At 47.3% G+C, this 23,449-nt stretch overlaps 2 protein-coding genes across 2 annotated transcripts in view; one reads left to right on the plus strand and one right to left on the minus strand.

Moving 5' to 3' along the window:
- The window catches only part of LOC129825680 (protein farnesyltransferase subunit beta-like), a 30,917-nt gene extending 11,385 nt beyond the window's left edge, over positions 1 to 19,532 (minus strand). The window contains exons 1-7 of the mRNA XM_055885867.1: positions 19,477 to 19,532; positions 19,327 to 19,369; positions 18,947 to 19,011; positions 13,089 to 13,161; positions 7,741 to 7,832; positions 4,142 to 4,288; positions 3,567 to 3,650 (exon numbers count right to left, since the gene is read on the minus strand). Coding sequence (XP_055741842.1) covers positions 3,567 to 3,650; positions 4,142 to 4,288; positions 7,741 to 7,832; positions 13,089 to 13,161; positions 18,947 to 19,011; positions 19,327 to 19,369; positions 19,477 to 19,532 — 560 coding nt within the window. The remainder of the gene's footprint in view (positions 1 to 3,566; positions 3,651 to 4,141; positions 4,289 to 7,740; positions 7,833 to 13,088; positions 13,162 to 18,946; positions 19,012 to 19,326; positions 19,370 to 19,476) is intronic.
- A 584-nt stretch (positions 19,533 to 20,116) lies between these two features.
- Positions 20,117 to 23,449, plus strand: part of LOC129825519 (ras-related protein Rab-15-like) — a 42,615-nt gene continuing 39,282 nt past the window's right edge. The window contains exon 1 of the mRNA XM_055885674.1: positions 20,117 to 20,516. Coding sequence (XP_055741649.1) covers positions 20,393 to 20,516 — 124 coding nt within the window. The 5' untranslated portion in view covers positions 20,117 to 20,392. The remainder of the gene's footprint in view (positions 20,517 to 23,449) is intronic.

Raw genomic sequence — 23,449 nt, forward strand, 5'->3', positions numbered from 1 at the left:
AAATGGACAGGGAGACAGGACAGCAGGGGGGGAGAGAGAAAGAAATGGACAGGGAGACAGGACAGCAGGGGGTGAGAGAGAAAGAAATGGACAGGGAGACAGGACAGCAGGGGGTGAGAGAGAGAGAAATGGACAGGGAGACGTAGGACAGCAGGGGGTGAGAGAGAAAGAAATGGACAGGGAGACAGGACAGCAGGGGGTGAGAGAGAGAGAAATGGACAGGGAGACGTAGGACAGCAGGGGGTGAGAGAGAGAGAAATGGACAGGGAGACAGGACAGCAGGGGGTGAGAGAGAGAAATGGACAGGGAGACAGGACAGCAGGGGGTGAGAGAGAGAAATGGACAGGGAGACAGGACAGCAGGGGGTGAGAGAGAGAGAAATGGACAGGGAGACGTAGGATAGCAGGGGGTGAGAGAGAGAAATGGACAGGGAGACAGGACAGCAGGGGGTGAGAGAGAGAAATGGACAGGGAGACGTAGGACAGCGGGGGGTGAGAGAGAGAAATGGACAGGGAGACGTAGGACAGCGGGGGGTGAGAGAGAGAAATGGACAGGGAGACAGGACAGCGGGGGGTGAGAGAGAGAAATGGACAGGGAGACGTAGAACAGCGGGGGGTGAGAGAGAGAAATGGACAGGGAGACGTAGGACAGCAGGGGGTGAGAGAGAGAAATGGACAGGGAGACATAGGACAGCAGGGGGTGAGAGAGAGAGAAATGGACAGGGAAACGTAGGACAGCAGGGGGTGAGAGAGAAATGGACAGGGAGACGTAGGACAGCAGGGGGTGAGAGAGAGAAATGGACAGGGAGACAGGACAGCAGGGGGTGAGAGAGAGAGAAATGGACAGGGAGACGTAGAACAGCAGGGGGTGAGAGAGAGAAATGGACAGGGAGACAGGACAGCAGGGGGTGAGAGAGAGAGAAATGGACAGGGAGACGTAGGACAGCAGGGGGTGAGAGAGAGAAATGGACAGGGAGACATAGGACAGCAGGGGGTGAGAGAGAGAAATGGACAGGGAGACAGGACAGCAGGGGGTGAGAGAGAGAGAAATGGACAGGGAGACGTAGAACAGCAGGGGGTGAGAGAGAGAAATGGACAGGGAGACAGGACAGCAGGGGGTGAGAGAGAGAGAAATGGACAGGGAGACGTAGAACAGCAGGGGGTGAGAGAGAGAAATGGACAGGGAGACGTAGGACAGCAGGGGGTGAGAGAGAAAGAAATGGACAGGGAGACAGGACAGCAGGGGGTGAGAGAGAAAGAAATGGACAGGGAGACAGGACAGCAGGGGGTGAGAGAGAAAGAAATGAACAGGGAGACAGGACAGCAGGGGGTGAGAGAGAGAGAAATGGACAGGGAGACGTAGGACAGCAGGGGGTGAGAGAGAAAGAAATGGACAGGGAGACAGGACAGCAGGGGGTGAGAGAGAGAGAAATGGACAGGGAGACGTAGGACAGCAGGGGGTGAGAGAGAGAGAAATGGACAGGGAGACAGGACAGCAGGGGGTGAGAGAGAGAAATGGACAGGGAGACAGGACAGCAGGGGGTGAGAGAGAGAGAAATGGACAGGGAGACGTAGGACAGCAGGGGGTGAGAGAGAGAAATGGACAGGGAGACAGGACAGCAGGGGGTGAGAGAGAGAAATGGACAGGGAGACGTAGGACAGCGGGGGGTGAGAGAGAGAAATGGACAGGGAGACAGGACAGCAGGGGGTGAGAGAGAGAAATGGACAGGGAGACAGGACAGCAGGGGGTGAGAGAGAGAAATGGACAGGGAGACAGGACAGCAGGGGGTGAGAGAGAGAGAAATGGACAGGGAGACGTAGAACAGCAGGGGGTGAGAGAGAGAGAAATGGACAGGGAGACGTAGAACAGCAGGGGGTGAGAGAGAGAGAAATGGACAGGGAGACGTAGGACAGCAGGGGGTGAGAGAGAGAGAAATGGACAGGGACACGTAGGACAGCAGGGGGTGAGAGAGAGAGAAATGGACAGGGAGACAGGACAGCAGGGGGTGAGAGAGAGAGAAATGGACAGGGAGACAGGACAGCAGGGGGTGAGAGAGAGAGAAATGGACAGGGAGACGTAGGACAGCAGGGGGTGAGAGAGAGAGAAATGGACAGGGAGACGTAGGACAGCAGGGGGTGAGAGAGAGAGATGGACAGGGAGACGTAGGACAGCAGGGGGTGAGAGAGAGAGAAATGGACAGGGAGACGTAGGACAGCAGGGGGTGAGAGAGAGAGAAATGGACAGGGAGACGTAGGACAGCAGGGGGTGAGAGAGAGAAATGGACAGGGAGACGTAGGACAGCAGGGGGTGAGAGAGAGAAATGGACAGGGAGACAGGACAGCAGGGGGTGAGAGAGAGAGAAATGGACAGGGAGACGTAGGACAGCAGGGGGTGAGAGAGAGAAATGGACAGGGAAACAGGACAGCAGGGGGTGAGAGAGAAATGGACAGGGAGACGTAGGACAGCAGGGGGTGAGAGAGAGAAATGGACAGGGAGACAGGACAGCAGGGGGTGAGAGAGAGAAATGGACAGGGAGACATAGGACAGCAGGGGGTGAGAGAGAGAGAAATGGACAGGGAGACATAGGACAGCAGGGGGTGAGAGAGAAATGGACAGGGAGACATAGGACAGCAGGGGGTGAGAGAGAGAAATGGACAGGGAGACGTAGGACAGCAGGGGGTGAGAGAGAGAAATGGACAGGGAGACATAGGACAGCAGGGGGTGAGAGAGAGAGAAATGGACAGGGACACGTAGGACAGCAGGGGGTGAGAGAGAAATGGACAGGGAGACATAGGACAGCAGGGGGTGAGAGAGAGAGAAATGGACAGGGAGACGTAGGACAGCAGGGGGTGAGAGAGAGAGAAATGGACAGGGAGACGTAGGACAGCAGGGGGTGAGAGAGAGAAATGGACAGGGAGACATAGGACAGCAGGGGGTGAGAGAGAGAGAAATGGACAGGGAGACATAGGACAGCAGGGGGTGAGAGAGAGAGAGAAATGGACAGGGAGACGTAGAACAGCAGGGGGTGAGAGAGAGAAATGGACAGGGAGACAGAACAGCAGGGGGTGAGAGAGAGAAATGGACAGGGAGACAGAACAGCAGGGGGTGAGAGAGAGAAATGGACAGGGAGACGTAGGACAGCAGGGGGTGAGAGAGAGAGAAATGGACAGGGAGACAGGACAGCAGGGGGTGAGAGAGAGAGAAATGGACAGGGAGACAGGACAGCAGGGGGTGAGAGAGAGAGAGAAATGGACAGGGAGACAGGACAGCAGGGGGTGAGAGAGAGAAATGGACAGGGAGACAGGACAGCAGGGGGTGAGAGAGAGAAATGGACAGGGAGACAGAACAGCAGGGGGTGAGAGAGAGAAATGGACAGGGAAACAGAACAGCAGGGGGTGAGAGAGAGAAAGCGAGCGAGAAACAGACAGAGGACAGCAGCGGCGAGAGAGAGCACGAAAGACAGAGAGGATAGAGGACAGCAGAGAAGAGGAAGTGTGGTTGTTATCACGTCTCAGCAGTGCTCCAGTCACAGTGAAACCATGGCGATGGAAAGAAGGCTGTCTCACCTGACGTCCACCTCTCCTCCTCCGTGCATCACAAAGGACCCATCTGGCTGCTTCACAGAGAACAGGAAGGAGAGCAGCTTCTCCCTGGGAGGAGGGGGGAGGATTTAAAAAACATCACACCTGCTGCTGCTACGGCAACACCGGGGTCATGTTGATTAGTTCAGTAGGCGGTACTATAAAATCAGAAACATTTCCTACCTTGGCTTCCTTTGGGGTTTTAATTTAGGTGTCAGAACTTTGAAACATTTATATATATTTTTTTTTACATTGTTTCTTTTGAACAGTAATTGTATGATCTTCACAACATTAGTCTGCCTGCCCCCCCCCCCCGCCCATCTCTGGCGCCCCGCCCCCCCCCCCCCACTGCCCGCCTATGGCATCGCATCCTACATGTGTACATTGTAGTAACTCCTGACTATAACACGAGCGGCTGTACCTGTTATAGTAACAGGAGCGGCTGTACCTCGTTATAGTAACAGGAGCGGCTGTACCTCGTTATAGTAACAGGAGTGGCTGTACCTCGTTATAGTAACAGGAGTGACTGTACCTCGTTATAGTAACAGGAGTGGCTGTACCTGTCTATGACGTTGTATGCCTCCTGGGTGCCGATGATACAGAGTGCGTTGACAGCAGCGTAGGTCGGAGCCAGGTGGGCAGCTTGACCTGGACCTCCAGCAAAACCCCCAGTAGGACTCTGACACCGCGCCAGGAACTTACACACACTGGACAGGGCAGAGGGGCAATAGAAGTTACACACACTGGACGGGGCAGAGGGGGCAATAGAAGTTACACACACTGGACAGGGCAGAGGGGGCAATAGAAGTTACACACACTGGACAGGGCAGAGGGGGCAATAGAAGTTACACACACTGGACGGGGCAGAGGGGGCAATAGAAGTTACACACACTGGACAGGGCAGAGGGGGCAATAGAAGTTACACACACTGGACGGGGCAGAGGGGGCAATAGAAGTTACACACACTGGACAGGGCAGAGGGGCAATAGAAGTTACACACACTGGACAGGGCAGAGGGGGCAATAGAAGTTACACACACTGGACAGGGCAGAGGGGGCAATAGAAGTTACACACACTGGACAGGGCAGAGGGGGCAATAGAAGTTACACACACTGGACGGGGCAGAGGGGGCAATAGAAGTTACACACACTGGACGGGGCAGAGGGGGCAATAGAAGTTACACACACTGGACGGGGCAGAGGGGGCAATAGAAGTTACACACACTGGACAGGGCAGAGGGGGCAATAGAAGTTACACACACTGGACAGGGCAGAGGGGGCAATAGAAGTTACACACACTGGACAGGGCAGAGGGGGCAATAGAAGTTACACACACTGGACAGGGCAGAGGGGGCAATAGAAGTTACACACACTGGACAGGGCAGAGGGGCAATAGAAGTTACACACACTGGACAGGGCAGAGGGGGCAATAGAAGTTACACACACTGGACAGGGCAGAGGGGGCAATAGAAGTTACACACACTGGACAGGGCAGAGGGGGCAATAGAAGTTACACACACTGGACAGGGCAGAGGGGGCAATAGAAGTTACACACACTGGACAGGGCAGAGGGGGCAATAGAAGTTACACACACTGGACAGGGCAGAGGGGCAATAGAAGTTACACACACTGGACAGGGCAGAGGGGGCAATAGAAGTTACACACACTGGACGGGGCAGAGGGGGCAATAGAAGTTACACACACTGGACAGGGCAGAGGGGCAATAGAAGTTACACACACTGGACGGGGCAGAGGGGGCAATAGAAGTTACACACACTGGACGGGGCAGAGGGGGCAATAGAAGTTACACACACTGGACAGGGCAGAGGGGGCAATAGAAGTTACACACACTGGACAGGGCAGAGGGGGCAATAGAAGTTACACACACTGGACAGGGCAGAGGGGGCAATAGAAGTTACACACACTGGACAGGGCAGAGGGGGCAATAGAATAGAACACACTGGACGGGGCAGAGGGGGCAATAGAATAGAACACACTGGACGGGGCAGAGGGGGCAATAGAATAGAACACACTGGACAGGGCAGAGGGGGCAATAGAAGTTACACACACTGGACAGGGCAGAGGGGGCAATAGAATAGAACACACTGGACAGGGCAGAGGGGGCAATAGAAGTTACACACACTGGACAGGGCAGAGGGGGCAATAGAAGTTACACACACTGGACGGGGCAGAGGGGGCAATAGAATAGAACACACTGGACAGGGCAGAGGGGGCAATAGAAGTTACACACACTGGACAGGGCAGAGGGGGCAATAGAAGTTACACACACTGGACAGGGCAGAGGGGGCAATAGAAGTTACACACACTGGACAGGGCAGAGGGGGCAATAGAAGTTACACACACTGGACAGGGCAGAGGGGGCAATAGAAGTTACACACACTGGACGGGGCAGAGGGGGCAATAGAATAGAACACACTGGACAGGGCAGAGGGGGCAATAGAAGTTACACACACTGGACAGGGCAGAGGGGGCAATAGAAGTTACACACACTGGACGGGGCAGAGGGGGCAATAGAAGTTACACACACTGGACGGGGCAGAGGGGGCAATAGAAGTTACACACACTGGACAGGGCAGAGGGGGCAATAGAAGTTACACACACTGGACGGGGCAGAGGGGGCAATAGAAGTTACACACACTGGACAGGGCAGAGGGGGCAATAGAAGTTACACACACTGGACGGGGCAGAGGGGGCAATAGAAGTTACACACACTGGACGGGGCAGAGGGGGCAATAGAAGTTACACACACTGGACGGGGCAGAGGGGGCAATAGAAGTTACACACACTGGACAGGGCAGAGGGGGCAATAGAAGTTACACACACTGGACAGGGCAGAGGGGGCAATAGAAGTTACACACACTGGACGGGGCAGAGGGGGCAATAGAATAGAACACACTGGACAGGGCAGAGGGGGCAATAGAAGTTACACACACTGGACAGGGCAGAGGGGGCAATAGAAGTTACACACACTGGACAGGGCAGAGGGGGCAATAGAAGTTACACACACTGGACAGGGCAGAGGGGGCAATAGAAGTTACACACACTGGACAGGGCAGAGGGGGCAATAGAAGTTACACACACTGGACAGGGCAGAGGGGGCAATAGAAGTTACACACACTGGACAGGGCAGAGGGGGCAATAGAAGTTACACACACTGGACAGGGCAGAGGGGGCAATAGAAGTTACACACACTGGACAGGGCAGAGGGGGCAATAGAAGTTACACACACTGGACAGGGCAGAGGGGGCAATAGAAGTTACACACACTGGACAGGGCAGAGGGGGCAATAGAAGTTACACACACTGGACAGGGCAGAGGGGGCAATAGAAGTTACACACACTGGACGGGGCAGAGGGGGCAATAGAATAGAACACACTGCAAAGCAGATCACGTCGCCAGGGGTTACACATGTAAATGCTACAACTATCAGTTTATATTGTAAACTGTATTTCACCTTTATTTAACTCGGCAAGTCAGTTAAGAACTAATTCTTATTGATAATGTGTAACCCTAGAAGCAGCGTGACCCCAGTAGCAGCTACTGAAAGGGCTGTAGGTTGATAGAACATTTGTCCAGCATCAGAGTACAGAGCAGGCTGTATGCACCCACAGTAGGTGGGTAGGTAGTTGAGCCCTGCCCGGGTATTCATTTTAGGCCCGAGCCCTACTCATGCCAGCGTCGTTCAGACCATACCCTGCCCGGGCCCCTAGTTACCGATGAGACAACAGGCCCTGCCCGGGCCCCTAGTTACCGATGAGAAAACAGGCCCTGCCCGGGCCCCTAGTTACCGATGGGACAACAGGCTTTGCCCGGCCCCTAGTTACCGATGAGACAACAGGCCCTGCCCGGGCCCCTAGTTACCGATGAGAAAACAGGCCCTGCCCGGGCCCCTAGTTACCGATGAGACAACAGGCCCTGCCCGGGCCCCTAGATACCGATGAGACAACAGGCTTTGCCCGGCCCCTCACCCGATGTATAATGCAGAGGCCTGTCGGGTCGGGTAGCAGAGTTCTAGTTGGTAGTGACGGCCAGTAGGTTGGCATTATGGTTGGGGTGGTGTGTGTTGGGACAAGGGGTGTTACAGTGTCAGTGGGTATATAACTGTTATGTTAGTGTAGCAGGACAGTGGCTGTACTCACTCTGAGGCGATGGAGGTGGGGACATGTTCCTCCAGCAGCTCCAGACTGTGTAGGATCCAGTAGCACAGCCACGGCCTGCTGGCGTCCAGACACTACAGAGAGAACACACACACTATAGATACTATAGGATCCAGTAGCAGAGCCACGGCCTGCTGGCGTCCAGACACTACAGAGAGAACACACACACACTATAGATACTATAGGATCCAGTAGCAGAGCCACGGCCTGCTGGCGTCCAGACACTACAGAGAGAACACACACACACTATAGATACTATAGGATCCAGTAGCAGAGCCACGGCCTGCTGGCGTCCAGACACTACAGAGAGAACACACACACACACTATAGATACTATAGGATCCAGTAGCAGAGCCACGGCCTGCTGGCGTCCAGACACTACAGAGAGAACACACACACACTATAGATACTATAGGATCCAGTAGCAGAGCCACGGCCTGCTGGCGTCCAGACACTACAGAGAGAACACACACACACTATAGATACTATAGGATCCAGTAGCAGAGCCACGGCCTGCTGGCGTCCAGACACTACAGAGAGAACACACACACACTATAGATACTATAGGATCCAGTACGGCCTGCTGGCGTCCAGACACTACAGGGAGAACACACACACACACACACTATAGATACTATAGGATCCAGTAGCAGAGCCACGGCCTGCTGGCGTCCAGACACTACAGAGAGAACACACACACACACTATAGATACTATAGGATCCAGTAGCAGAGCCACGACCTGCTGGCGTCTAGACACTACAGAGAGAACACACACACACTATAGATACTATAGGATCCAGTAGCAGAGCCACAGCCTGCTGGCGTCCAGACACTACAGAGAGAACACACACACACTATAGATACTATAGGATCCAGTAGCAGAGCCACGGCCTGCTGGCGTCCAGACACTACAGAGAGAACACACACACACTATAGATACTATAGGATCCAGTAGCACAGCCACGGCCTGCTGGCGTCCAGACACTACAGAGAGAATCTGACTGTTCTCTCTGTAGTGTAGTATCTGACTGTTCCCTACAGTCAGACACTAGAGAAAACAGTCAGATTCTACACTACAGAGAGAACAGTCAGAGACTATAGTGACACAACCTACTGGCTTCAAGACACTACGTGTAAATAGACAAATAATCAGCTTGGTGGGCGAGTTGAGGGTCGAGGGTCATATCGCGTGGATGAAAGGCTGGTGGGTGGTTGGGGGGGGGGGGGTCGAGGGTCATATCGTGTGGATGAAAGGCGGGTGGGTGGTTGGGGGGGGGGGTCGAGGGTCATATCGCGTGGATGAAAGGCTGGTGGGTAGTTGGGCGGGTCGAGGGTCATATCGTGTGGATGAAAGGCGGGTGGGTGGTTGGGCGGGTCGAGGGTCATATCGCGTGGATGAAAGGCTGGTGGGTAGTTGGGCGGGTCGAGGGTCATATCGCGTGGATGAAAGGCGTGTGGTAGTAGGGCGGGTCGAGGGTCATATCGCGTGGATGAAAGGCGTGTGGTAGTAGGGCGGGTCGAGGGTCATATCGCGTGGATGAAAGGCTGGTGGGTAGTTGGGCGGGTCGAGGGTCATATCATGTGGATGAAAGGCGGGTGGGTGGTTGGGCGGGTCGAGGGTCATATCGCGTGGATGAAAGGCTGGTGGGTAGTTGGGGCGGGTCGAGGGTCATATCGCGTGGATGAAAGGCTGGTGGGTAGTTGGGCGGGCCGAGGGTCATATCGCGTGGATGAAAGGCTGGTGGGTAGTTGGGGCGGGTCGAGGGTCATATCGTGTGGATGAAAGGCTGGTGGGTGGTTGGGCGGGTCGAGGGTCATATCGCGTGGATGAAAGGCTGGTGGGTAGTTGGGCGGGTCGAGGGTCATATCGCGTGGATGAAAGGCGGGTGGGTAGTTGGGCGGGTCGAGGGTCATATCGCGTGGATGAAAGGCTGGTGGGTGGTTGGGCGGGTCGAGGGTCATATCGTGTGGATGAAAGGCTGGTGGGTAGTTGGGCGGGTCGAGGGTCATATCATGTGGATGAAAGGCGGGTGGGTGGTTGGGCGGGTCGAGGGTCATATCATGTGGATGAAAGGCGGGTGGGTGGTTGGGCGGGTCGAGGGTCATATCGTGTGGATGAAAGGCTGGTGGGTGGTTGGGGGGGGCGGGTCGAGGGTCATATCGCGTGGATGAAAGGCGGGTGGGTGGTTGGGCGGGTCGAGGGTCATATCGCGTGGATGAAAGGCGGGTGGGTGGTTGGGCGGGTTGCGTAAAGAGAAAACAATGCATTCAAATTCCATAAATGTATAATTCTGGTGCAATTCATATCTGTAGGCTACATTGAGGTTTTTCTTTCCTTTCCTTTATCTGCCGTTAGTTGCGTAGCCTCAGCATAAACTTTAGGGTCTAACTGTACTGCGCCAAATACACACCAATAGTCAAATGCTTTCGGGAACCTGGGCAGGAAAAAGTTCACGTCGATCCACTGAGGCTAAAAGGACAATGTCAGAGTTTAATTCAATAAGAGAAAAGCTACCAAATGGAGAGTTGAAAATAAAGAGAAGGGAGGGTCAGAAAAGTTATGTTTGGGAAAGATTAGGTGACGTGGTAAAAGAGGATGATGGCAGTGCCGGCAATGTTATGGCTATGTTATGACTATGTTATGTTAATGTTTATGCTATGACTATGGCTATGTTTATGTTATGGCTAACCTATGGCTATGTTATGGCTATGCTATGGCTATGTTATGTCTATGCTATGGCTATGTTTTGGCTATGCTATGGCTATGTTTTGGCTATGCTATGGCTATGTTTTGGCTATGCTATGGCTATGTTTTGGCTATGCTATGGCTATGTTATGGCTATGTTATGGCTATGTTTATGTTATGGCTAACCTATGACTATGTTATGTTAATGTTTATGCTATGACTATGCTATGGCTATGTTTATGTTATGGCTATGCTATGACTATGTTATGTTTTGGCTATTCTATGGCTATGTTATGGCTATGCTACGGCTATGCTACGGCTATGCTACGGCTATGCTACGGCTATGCTACGGCTATGTTACATGTCATGATTGTGAAACGCTACACAAATTCAACAGTAACAAGACTTGGACTTCAAAATGGCACGTCAAGGGAACTCAGCGGTTCAGATGGGTTAAATGGAATAGTAGCCGAGCTGAAATATGGACACTGACTGTAGGTCTATAACCGCTCACATTAAGTGCCTTCAGAAAGTATTCAGACCCCTTGACTTTTTCCACATATTGTTACGTTACAGCCTTATTCTAAAATTGCTTAAATAAAAATGATCCTCATCAATCTACACACAATACCCCATAATGACAGAGAAAACAGATTTTTAGAAATTTAGCAAATGTATTACAAATAAAAAGATACCTTATTTAGTGAATCCTGTTTCCATTGATCATCCTTGAGATGTTTCTACAACTTGATTGGAGTCCACCTGTGGTAAATTCAATTGATTGGACATGATTTAGAAAAGGCACAAACCGGTCTATATAAGGCCCCACAGTTGACAGTGCATTCCAGAGCAAAAACAATGCCACGAGGTCAAAGGAATTGTCCGTAGAGCTCCGAGACAGGATTGTGTCAAGGCACAGATCTGAGGAAGGGTACCAAAAAATGTCTGCAGCATTGAAGGTCCCCCAAGAACGCCATTCTTAAATGGAAGAAGTTTGGAACCACCAGGACTCTTCCTATAGCTGGCCGCCCGGCCAAACTGAGCAATCGAGGGAGAAGGGCCTTGGTCAGGGAGGTGACCAAGAACCCGATGGTCACTCTGACAGAGCTCCAGAGTTCCTCTGTGGAGATGGGAGTACCATCTTGGCATCTCCACCAATCAGGCCTTTATGGTAGCGGCCAGACGGAGGCCACTCCTCAGTAAAAAGGCACATGACAGCCTGCTTGGAGCGTGCCAAGTGGCACCTAAAGGACTGTCAGACCATGAGAAACAAGATTCTCTGGTCTGATGAAACCAAGATTGAACTATATGGCCTGAATACCAAGTGTCAGGTCTGGAGGAAACCTGGCACCATCCCTACGGTGAAGCATGATAGTGGCAGCATCATGCTGTGGGAATGTTCTTCAGTGGCAGGGACTGAGACACTAGTCAGGATCGAGGAAAAGATGAACGGGGCAAAGTACAGAGAGATCCTTGATGAAAACCTGCTCCAGAGCTCTCAGGACCTCAGACAGGGACGAAGGTTCACCTTCCAACAGGACAATGACCCTAAGCACACAGCCAATACAACACAGGAGTGGCTTCTCTGAATGTCCTTGAGTGGCCCAGCCAGAGCCCAGGCATGAACCCGATCGAACATCTCGAGAGACCTGAAAATAGCTGTGCAGCGACGCTCCCCATCCAACCTGACAGAGTTTGAGAGAATCTGCTGACAAGAAATGGGAGAAACTCCCCAAATACAGGTGTGCCACGCTTGTAGCGTCATACCCAAGAAGACTCGAGGCTGTAATCACTGCCAAAGGTGATTCAACAAAGTACTGAATAAATGGTCTGAATACTTATGTAAATGTGATATCAGTTATTTTTGCCCAAAACCTGTTTTGCTTTGTCACTATGGGGTATTGTTTGTAGATTGACGAGGGGGAAAAAACCCGATTTAAATCCATTTAGAAAAAGGCTGTAACGTAACAAATTGGGGAAAAAGCGAAGGGGTCTGAATACTTTCCGAATGCACTGTACCCTAACATAATATCGACTACTCCAGAATTAAGAGTTTCAGTAAAATTATACCCCAAATGTACATTTTGCCTCTGGAACAGGAGAGGTGAAATATGATTTATTTATATCAGAAAACGGTTTGGTGTTTTTTTAGTCTATATCCTGCAAGTTTAGCCTACAATGTTTTTGTCAATGTTTGGAATACTTAAGAGACAACAAATTGCAATGGGCGGAACATTGGCTCCAAAGTTTAAATTCTTAACGCTTCTTAGAAACTATGACGAGGATGAAAGGAGGCAGGAAACCATTTTAGAGGCACATCTTCAGTTCTGACCAATAGCGATGAAGAGGAATATCTTGATTAAATCCACTTGTTTTTTCCTACAAGCACTGACTTTTCTGATCGCTACTATATTGAGGAAACACGTGCGGTTGACTCACCTAGCTATCTTTACAAGAATACAAATAAGTGGTGGAGACGAGTTCTGAGAGATGACATAAGCCCATGTTCAGATAAATGGCAATTATTATATATAGTATGTGGTCATCAATGATGTGCTATGTGGGAAATACTCTTAGGTCATTAGTTCTCATGCAGGCTCATGAGAGTGTATACAGTTGTCAGCCTGACAGTAGTCTACATACCGCATAAGCATCGGAGAGATGACGCAATCCCTTCTTCAGATACTGGTAGTGCTGGTCTCTCAATAGAGTGGGTCTGAGGAGAAAACACAGGGTGGAAATCCATACATGAAACACATAATGGTTGCTAATAGGCTGAGCGCCAGTCTGTTTGTGCCATCGTGCCAACTCACTGCCATGTTTGGCTTGACAATGACAGCAATGGAGCAGGCGAGAGTATAAACTGATCTGGGACCAGCGTACATTATGGCTGCTAATGCTAGTGGCACATTTATCACTCCAGTGTTAATGCTAAATTGTAATTATTATTTCGCCTCTATGGCCTATTTATTTCCTTACCTCCCTACATTTGCACACACCGTACATATATTTTTTATATTGTGTTATTGACTGTACGTGTGTTTATGTGTAACTCTGTGTTGTCGCACTGCTTTGCTTTATCTTGGCAAGGTCGCAGTTGTAAAATGAGAACTTGTTCTCAACTGGCCTACCTGGTTGAATAAAAAAAAATCTGATATTGGCTTGGATTCATACACAACATTACATAGGTTACACAATAAGCTAAATACATTTGGGGTACCTTAAACTACTCGGCTACCTTGTATGCATATAATATGCATTTTTATACACGTTTCAAACTACTCTACATTCTACTGAGAGTGACGTCTCCAACAACTTCAGAAGACAATCATCTCTCTCCTTTCTCCTAATTAACTCAGTACTGTTGATCTGCAGGTGCCAACAGTGACACGTGCACATCCATTCCCCTGCGTCAAAGGCTGTGTGTCACATCACACCCGACACTCCCCCTCCTCTCCCGAGTAAGTAACCTTTCCTCAGCGGTGTATGTGTGTGTGTGTGTGTGTGTGTGTGTGTGTATAGAGGTGCATGTAATTAGAATCTACCTGCTCTGGTCTGCTATGTTCAGTACAGGCTTAGTCACAGATCAGGTGGCATTTCATTATTACCCTACTGTACAATAAAGAAAATCACAACACCCCAGCAACCACACAGACGTTAACACACTACAGCTGTTACATATTGTAGCAACCTTTGATAAAGCATACTGTCCTTTCAAACTTGAATGTTTGGACTAGGATGGATAATAACTTTACAGGCTAATCAGAATTAAATTAGAAGTTGTAATTTATATTCAGATGTGCTGGTCTGTCTTCATCTCATATATATAGTGTATTCAAAGCAAACAACAAAATGTATGTGTGTGTGGGGGGGGGGTTCAAGGCAAACAACAAAATATATGTTTGTGTGGGGGGGGTTCAAAGCAAACAACAAAATATGTGTGTGTGTGTGGGGGGGGTGGGGGGGGGGGGTTCAAAGCAAACAACAAAATGTGTGTGTGTGTGTGGGGGGGGGGTTCAAGGCAAACAAAATATGTGTGTGTGTGTGGGGGGGTTCAAAGCAAACAACAAAATGTATATGTGTGTGGGGGGGGGGGGGGGTTCAAAGCAAACAACAAAATATATGTGTGTGTGTGGGGGGGGGGGGGGGGTTAAAGGCAAACAACAAAATATGTGTGTGTGTGTGGGGGGGGGTTCAAAGCAAACAACAAAATATATGTGTGTGTGTGTGTGTGTGTGGGGGGGGGGGTACAAAGCAAACAACAAAATATATGTGTGTGTGTGTGGGGGGGGGGGTTCAAAGCAAACAACAAAATATGTGTGTGTGTGTGTGGGGGGGAGGGGTTCAAAGCAAACAACAAAATATATGTGTGTGTGGGGGGAGGTGGTTCAAGGCAAACAAAATAAAATATATAACCCTAACCTATCGGTAGATGGATAAAAAAAAAAAATTTAATGGACATGGAATATCCCTTTGAGCATTGTAAAGTTGTTAATTACACTCCATTGATGTATCAATACACCCAGTCATTACAAAGATACAGGCGTCCTTCCTAACTCAGTTGCCGGAGAGTAAACCACTCAGGGATCTCACCATAAGGCCAATGGTGACGTAAAACTGTTTCAACAACATTGTATTTACTCCACAATACTAACCTAATTGACAGAGTGAAAAGGAGGTCTGTACAGAATACAAATATTCAAAAACATGCATCCTGTTTGGAATAAGGCACTAAAGTAAAACTGAGGCAAAGAAATTAGCTTTATGTCCTAAATAAAAAGTGTTGTGTTGGATTTTCTCCAAACATATCACTGATTATCACTCTTCATATTTTCAAGCATGGTGGTGGCTGCATCATGTTATGGGTATGCTTGTCATCAGCAACATCCTAGAGGAAAACCTGGTTCAATCTGCTTTACAGTCACTGGGATACAAATTCAACTTTCAGCAGGACAATAACCTAAAACACAGGGACAAATATACACTCGAGTTGCTTACCAAGAAGACAGTGAATGTTTCTGAGTGGCCGAGTTACCATTTTGACTTAAATCTGCATGAACATTTATGGCAAGACTTGAAAATGGCTGTCTAGCAATGATCAACAACCAACTTGACAGAGCTTGAAGAATTTTTTAAAGAATAATGTGCAAATATTGTACAATCCAGGTGTGCAAAGCTCTTAGAGACTTACCCAGAATACTCACAGCTGTCATTGCTGCCAAAGGTGACTCTAACATGTATTGACTCAGGAGTGTGTGAATGAGATATTTCCGTATTTCAATAAAATGTGCAAAAATTTCTAAAAACATATTTTCACTTTGTCATTATGGGGTATTGTGTGTATATGGGCGAGGGGAATTTTTTTTTATTATTAATTTTTAAATGTGAAATAAGTCAAGGGCATGAATACTTTCTGAAGGCAATATGATATACTCATTCTGTCATGGTGGTAAAAACAGGTGTGGTGCTTTGAATGGAAAGAAAATGACAGAAACAAGACATTGCTTTGATGTTCTGGTACTAGTACTACCTCTGGTCCGCTGTTACAGCCGCTACTACCTCTGGTCCGCTACTACCTCTGGTCCGCTGTTACATCGGCTACTACCTCTCGTGCGCTACTACTACCTCTCGTGCGCTACTACTACCTCTCGTGCGCTACTACTACCTCTCGTGCGCTACTACTACCTCTCGTGCGCTACTACTACCTCTCGTGCGCTACTACTACCTCTCGTGCGCTACTACTACCTCTCGTGCGCTACTACTACCTCTCGTGCGCTACTACTACCTCTCGTGCGCTACTACTACCTCTCGTGCGCTACTACTACCTCTCGTGCGCTACTACTACCTCTCGTGCGCTACTACTACCTCTCGTGCGCTACTACTACCTCTCGTGCGCTACTACTACCTCTCGTGCGCTACTACTACCTCTCGTCCATAAGGATCTAGGGTATGTTTAGCCCTGGTCCAGGGCATAATTCAGCTGTGCTCTCTCTCAGTCAGTCACTGGCCATGTCCAAATACCCATACTTGCGTCCTAAATAGTTGGCCATTTGAGTATGCGAAAAAATTATGTTTAATAGTATGCAACAAATCGAGTATACTTCAAATGCCCGGATGCAAGTCATTTCGGCTTTGACAACAGCTGATAATTAGATATCAACAAATAGTGGGAAACAGAATGCTTTATTATGTGTGAATTTTCGAAAAATCTAGTATGGTTTAAATGCCAGGATGTTCTACTCATTTCCTCTCTTCTTCTAGTAGGATTAGATGCACACTTTTCCTCAATGCATTGGAAGAGGTGGGCCGCGAGTGATATGCCCTAGTTCTGCCAAATAATGTTTGTAACATGTTGTTGTCATATTGTGCTGCTACCATGCTGTGTTGCTCCCTGTTGTTGTCATATTGTGCTGCTACCATGCTGTGTTGCTCCCTGTTGTTGTCATGTTGTGTTGCTACTATGCTGTGTTGTCATGTGTTGTTGCCTTGCTATGTTGTTGTCTTAGGTCTCTCTTATTGTGATGTGTGTTTTGTACTATATTTATATTGTATTTTTTATTTTTAATCCCAGGCCCCCGTCCCCGTAGGATGCCTTTTGGTAGGCCGTCATTGTAAATAAGAATTTGTTCTTAACTGACTTGCCTAGTTAAATAAAAGGGTAAATAAATAATTATAATAAAACAAATCAAGTAGCCAAACAACAAAACAAGGCTACTTAAATTGGGAAGATGCCGAATAGCGAAGCTTCTGCGGTGGTGTTCAAATGTAGACCGTAATTTTGGTTCTCCTTAAAAAGTATCACGAGTATTGCATCGTAGGCTACATCTTGGAAAACAGAAGTCTTATTCAATTTTTAACCCAAAGTGGATTTCTATTTTCTCATTGAAAAAAATAAGTGTTTCTTGTTCTCTTGGCCTTCGTCAAAGCTTTTAAACTAAGTACTAAACCACCTTTTGATTTCTGACCCCAGGGCACCTGGGACTCACGATGTGGCTGTGTTATTGATGTCATGTTAATCATATGGATTGTTTTAGGTTTTGTAGGCTAGACTACCTATTTAATGAATGGATCAAGCCTTAGCAGTCATTCTGATCTCCTTCCCAATGAGCAGTGTTTTAGTTTATTTCGTTGCTGCGGTTCTGAATTGAGATGCACCAGCCTTTTGATTAGACTTTTTTGTTGTTGTGTGTTTAAGCTATTTGACTGATTAAATAACAAAGTCAAGGTATTGGAGTGGCCATCACAAAGCCCTGACCTCAATCCTATAGAAAATGTATGTGCAGAACTGAAAAAGCGTGTGCGAGCAAGGAGGCCAACAAATCTGACTCAGTTACACCAGCTCTGTCAGGAGGAATGGGCCAAAATTTACCCAACTTATTGTGGGAAGCTTGTGGAAGGCTACCTGAAACGTTTGAACCAAGTTAAACAATTTAAAGGCAATGCTTCCAAATACTAATTGAGTGTACTTGACACAAGCCGGTGCGCCTTGCACCTACTACCACTTAAATTCTTTGTCTTGCCCATTCACCCTCTGAATGGCACACATACACTAATGTCTCCATTGTCTTAAGGCTTAAAAATCCTTCTTTAACTCGTCTCCTCCCCTTCCTCTACACTGATTGAAGTGGATTTAACAAGTGACATCAATAAGGGATCATAGCTTTCACCTGGATCTACCTGGTCAATCTGTCATGGAAAGAGCAGGTGTTCTTAATCTTTTGTATACTCAGTGTAGAACTGCATTCCTATTCATAGTTTAGAGAAATTGATCGAATTGGAAATGAGGTATTATCAGGATGGCTCATGTTTTTATTTAACTTTTATTTAACTAGGCAAATCAGTTTAAGAACTAATACTTATTTACAATGACCCCCTACCAAAAGGCCTCCTGCGGGGACAGTGGCTGGGATTAAAAACAAAAAAACAAAATGTAATTAAAATATAGGACTAATGTAATGTATGTCTGTTAAATTTGAAAAACCCAGCCGCACTTGGCCCCCGCCCCACCTATTCAGCCAATCAGGACCCGCTACTGCGTTCAGCCGTGGCATACTGCATACTTTTAACTAAACGGTACGTGCTAAATAGTATGAGACGATGAGTACATAGTATACCGTTTAAGTATGTAGTACGCTAGTGTGGGTATTCGGACACGGTCAGTCACTCAGTGAAAGCGCAGCCGAACCACGGCCTGCGCCGGAGCTAGTGTTTGTTCAGAAAGGTGAAACGTTAACCTTGTAAATAACTTGTTCAGAAGGGTGAAACGTTAACAACCCTGTAGATAACTTGGACTTGTATGTATCGGTCTTACTCAAAGTATTTAGTTATATGCTCACAAAAAGTTTTTAAAAATGGCCTTCAACTTGGACTTAAAATATGCGGTCAAATTTAATGTAAAAGGCATAGCCTAGTAGCATGCAATGCAATGACAGATTCTCACATACAAGACTAAGTCTGTGATCATGCTGAAAACCAGAGAATGAAGGCGAACATTTACTTACTGTGGTAAGCTGTGTATCTGTTTGTAAACACTGATTACTTCTTGTATACTGCGTTCGACTTTTCTCTGGATAACATAAAAGATGTTTGAGTGAGACACACAAAGCAGAACAGAAAATGTGAGCTTCAACCAGGCATGAGAATGAAACTGACTGCATGCACACACTATAGTTTTGTTTAAACGTCTATGGATGGCAGAAAAAAAAACACTATATGATTGGCTCTCATATCTTTATTATACAATACATTATCATTATTCAGAATAACAACCTTGGAGCCGTTTCTCACTCCACTCCTTAGCCAGCTAGTTAAAAGTTTATTTAATCCATCATGTGTGACAAAATGCATATGCAAGTGGTTTTAACGGAACATCTAAAAACACCTGTTTATGATTGCGCAAATCCCTTCTTGGCTCAAATGTGTTGCTAGACAGCGATGTTTGCTAGCTAGCCATGAAAACTAAAAGGCAAATCTGTCCGTCAGGTTCACCTGCTCCACTGAAGTCACCGTCTCCACTCAGTCGTCTGTGAACTTCTCCGAGGAGTGCCATTCGCTGAAGCACCGTAACGGCGCGGGTACACGTTCCATGATTGTTTTGTGTGTACCGTTATTTTCCCATTAAAATGTTCTCTGGTGATCAACAACTAATACAACACGGCGAGGTTACTTCCTGTTAAGTGGGCGGGGTTTCATAATATGCATACGGCAATGCAGATGGAACAATTTAATCCAAAACGCGCACCCGTCTCTCAATTCAATTTGCTCTCTCTCTCGCTCTCTCACCCACAAGGCCTAGTATTAATTTGCTGTCATATTAGCGCATGAATATTCTGATGAATCCAAAAATACATGCCTAGGGGGTAATTTATGAAAAATGTGTCAACTCAATCCAACCATGCTTTATTTATTATGTGGTAAAACTTCTACTAGAATCCTTTTGAGATAAACATGTAGGCTACTTGGCACATCATAAAACAACATTTATTTTAGGCTGTAGGAATAAAAGGAATAGCCCTATTTAATTTAGCTCACTTTAGGTAGCCTAGGTTTACTTTGCACAATTACCCTTCCTGATGTAGCTTATGGACAATAAAACAATAAAGGTGTTTCTTCTGTACTTTGTTACTCCCGCGCTTTCTCAACCAACCATCTCGTGTGTCCGTGATGTCAAGTGAAAAGCGGATGCTGCCGAGAGCTTCCCCCGCCACCGCACCCATCAGAGGAGGAGAGGGCTGGATGGAATCTGGACCCTTCTCTTATAGCTCGGCTTTGTTATCAAAGAGACCGCTCCTCCTGGTTTGATAGACAGAGCTGCTCACCGGTTTCTCGAAAGAGTACCCAAAGACTTCATTGCATTTTGGGGCAGACATGGGCTGGGGTGTAGCTGTGTTGCTTTTGGAAATTCGTTGCTGAGTTAGCTTTCTGGCTGTTCTAATTTCTAAGACGCTATGGCTAAGCAATATGATGTGCTCTTCCGACTCCTGCTGCTCGGAGACTCGGGGGTTGGAAAAACATGTTTATTATGCAGATTCACGGACAACGAATTTCACCCGTCTCACATTTCCACAATCGGTAAGACCGTTCCTTTAATGCATGAATGTTTTTTTGTTTTTTTTGGGGGGGGGGGGATTGATCAGAATGCACCTAATCAGATCTGATTATCTCTAGGCTAAATAGTCTAATCGAATAGGCTATTGCCGCTATATCAATTAGCCTATTGAAAAGAGCATGTACATTATTCTACATTTTCTTTGTGCAGAATGTACCAATTTGCTATTAGACATTTTACAAATAGCCCAATTGTGTATTAAAATGAAGTGTCCCTCTCTATTTCAAAGCACTGTATATTTGTATTGTTTTGCATATCTGAGTTCTGATTACAATACCAATTAGTTTCATTAATAGAAAAACAGAAAAGCCAGTAGCAGGACAAATCAAAACGATAACTTGCAGGGGGGGGGCATCCACTTGGTAAAATATCAAACTGCACTAATGATGACCACCAATAGGCTACAGTTGCTACCTGGATACAGAGTGATACATGATATATACCACATTAGATGCTATCTGCAAACTATGAACATGATATTGAATATGTTTGTTATTTTGAACCAAGTAAAATGCATGAATACAAGTAGAGTATTCCAAGAGGTTATGTAAGCCTATGGGACTATCAGTAACTGTCAGAAACAATTGGGACACATTCTTTACACAATCTCTTTGTGAATAGCTGCTTCTTTTACTAGAAGAAATGCACGTGAACAAAAGTAAAGTGACATTTTTTTGTGGGAAAATGTGTCACTTTTACCCACAATTCCCTCAACTACTTGTACCCCTGCACATTGCCTCGCTACTGGTACTCCTTCTATATAGCCTTATTGTTTTTTTTATTGTGTTACACTTTCTTTTTTTTATTCAGCAAATAATTTGTCTTTTATCTCGGCACTGTTGGGAATGGGTTCGTAAATAAGCATTTCACTGTAAAGTCTACACGTGTTTTAGCGCAGTGACCAATAAAATGTGATTTTATTTTGATTTGAAATATATACATAAATCTACATGGCTTGTCATTTTACTGCAATATAATGTATATATTATAGTTACTAATAGTATAAAAGTCATTGCCATGCAAAATAGTGTAATTTTACCTACTCTTCATCCTTGGTCATTGCTTTGCCTCGGTCCAACCCTTGTAGAGAGAGAGAGCATTAAAGCAGTAGCCTACGGACCCAACAAGGTTTGCCCCTTTAGTTAATATGGACTGTCATACTACATTCCCCAAATGAACAGCTCCTGACTCTACTCTACTGCCTTCCTATTGAGGCCAGTGAAATAAGCTATCAGGACAGCCCTGTTCTCCCCTTTACCGACCTGTACCAGTCATTCTCCTATCTTCCTAGTCAAGGCAGGTTTCCTTTCTGTGACTGCCCGTTGAACTCCTCCTCCCCGGGTTCAGGGACATCACAGAGAAATATCAGATTATGTCCCAAATGGAACCATATTCCCTATGCAGTGCACTACTTTTGATCAGGGCCCATACAATGGTCAAAAGTAGGGCGCCATCTGGGACACATATACAGTTCTCCCTCTGCAGAGAGGAAGGCAGTATTATAGGAAGTAATTGGTTGCATTAACCGTAGCCACGGAAGTAGTGTGTGTGGGGAGTGGGGGGCTGAAAAACGGACATTCGGTCCTCGAATACAGAACTAGTAAAGTACACTAGCAACCTGCATGTCCCTTCCACCTGAGGATCCCTCTTTTTCAGCCATCTATTTCCTGTGTTTGAGGGGTTCAAAATCCACTTGTCACTTAAATCTCGCCGGATCGATTGCTTTCATTTGACTCCTGTGACTCTTTCATTCTCTTCCTTGTGCTTCCAGTTGTTTTTGTAATGACCTGTCAAACACACCCTGGTAATGGCTGAAATAGACTCAACGGGATACATTGTCTTTCTCTTGCATCAGGGATTTAACACAACATCTGGATACTTACATCACAAGAATGAGAAATAACTTTATTTTGATGGGTGTTAATTTTTTTGTGGAATTTAAAAAAAAAAAGTAATAATTAGAAATGTTTACAAATTAGATGCGTGGAAATGAAAGCAATTTACGAAAATTAACATTCAGATTATAGTGGTATTATGTTTCATCTCACAAACAATGTAAAGTACACTACATGAACAAAAGTATGTGGACACCTGCTCGTCTAACATCTCATTGCAAAATCATGGGCATTAATATGGAGTTGGTCCCTCCCCTTTGCTGCTAAAACAGCCTCCACTCTACTGGGAAGGCCCTTCCACTAGATGTTGGAACATTGCTGCTGGGACTTGCTTCCATTCAGCCACAAGAGCATTAGTGAGATCGAGCACTGATGTTGGGTGATTACGCCTGGCTCGCTGTCGGTGTTCCAATTCATCCCAAAGGTGTTCGATGGGGTTGGGGTCAGGGTTCTGTGCAGGCCAGTCAAGTTCTTCAACACCGATCTCGACAAACCATTTCTGTATGGACCTCGCTTTGTGCACGGGGGCATTGTCATGTTGAAACAGCAAAAGGGCCTTCCCCAAACTGTTGCCACAAAGTTGGAAGCACAGAATCGTCTAGAATGTCATTGTATGCTGTAGCGTTAAGATTTCCCTTCTGGAACAAAGGCACCCGAACTATGAAAAACAGCCCCAGAGAACGCGTTTCCGCCGCTCTAGAGTCCAATGGCGGCGAGCTTTACACCACCCCAGTCGACGCTTGGCATTGCACATGATGATCTTAGGCTTGTGTGCGGCTGCTCAGCCACGGAAACCCATTTCATGAAGCTCCCGACAAACAGTTATTGTGCTGACATTGCTTCCAAAGGCAGTTTGGTACTCGGTAGTGATTGTTGCAACCGAGTACAGGTCCCGTTCTGTGAGCTTGTGTGGCCTTACACTTAGCGGCTGAGCCGTTGTTGCTCCTAGATGTTTCCACTTCACAATAACAGCACTTACAGTTGACCGGGGCAGCTCTAGC

This window comes from Salvelinus fontinalis, chromosome 27 (genome assembly GCF_029448725.1).
Source record: "Salvelinus fontinalis isolate EN_2023a chromosome 27, ASM2944872v1, whole genome shotgun sequence".
Taxonomy (NCBI): Eukaryota; Metazoa; Chordata; class Actinopteri; order Salmoniformes; family Salmonidae; genus Salvelinus; species Salvelinus fontinalis.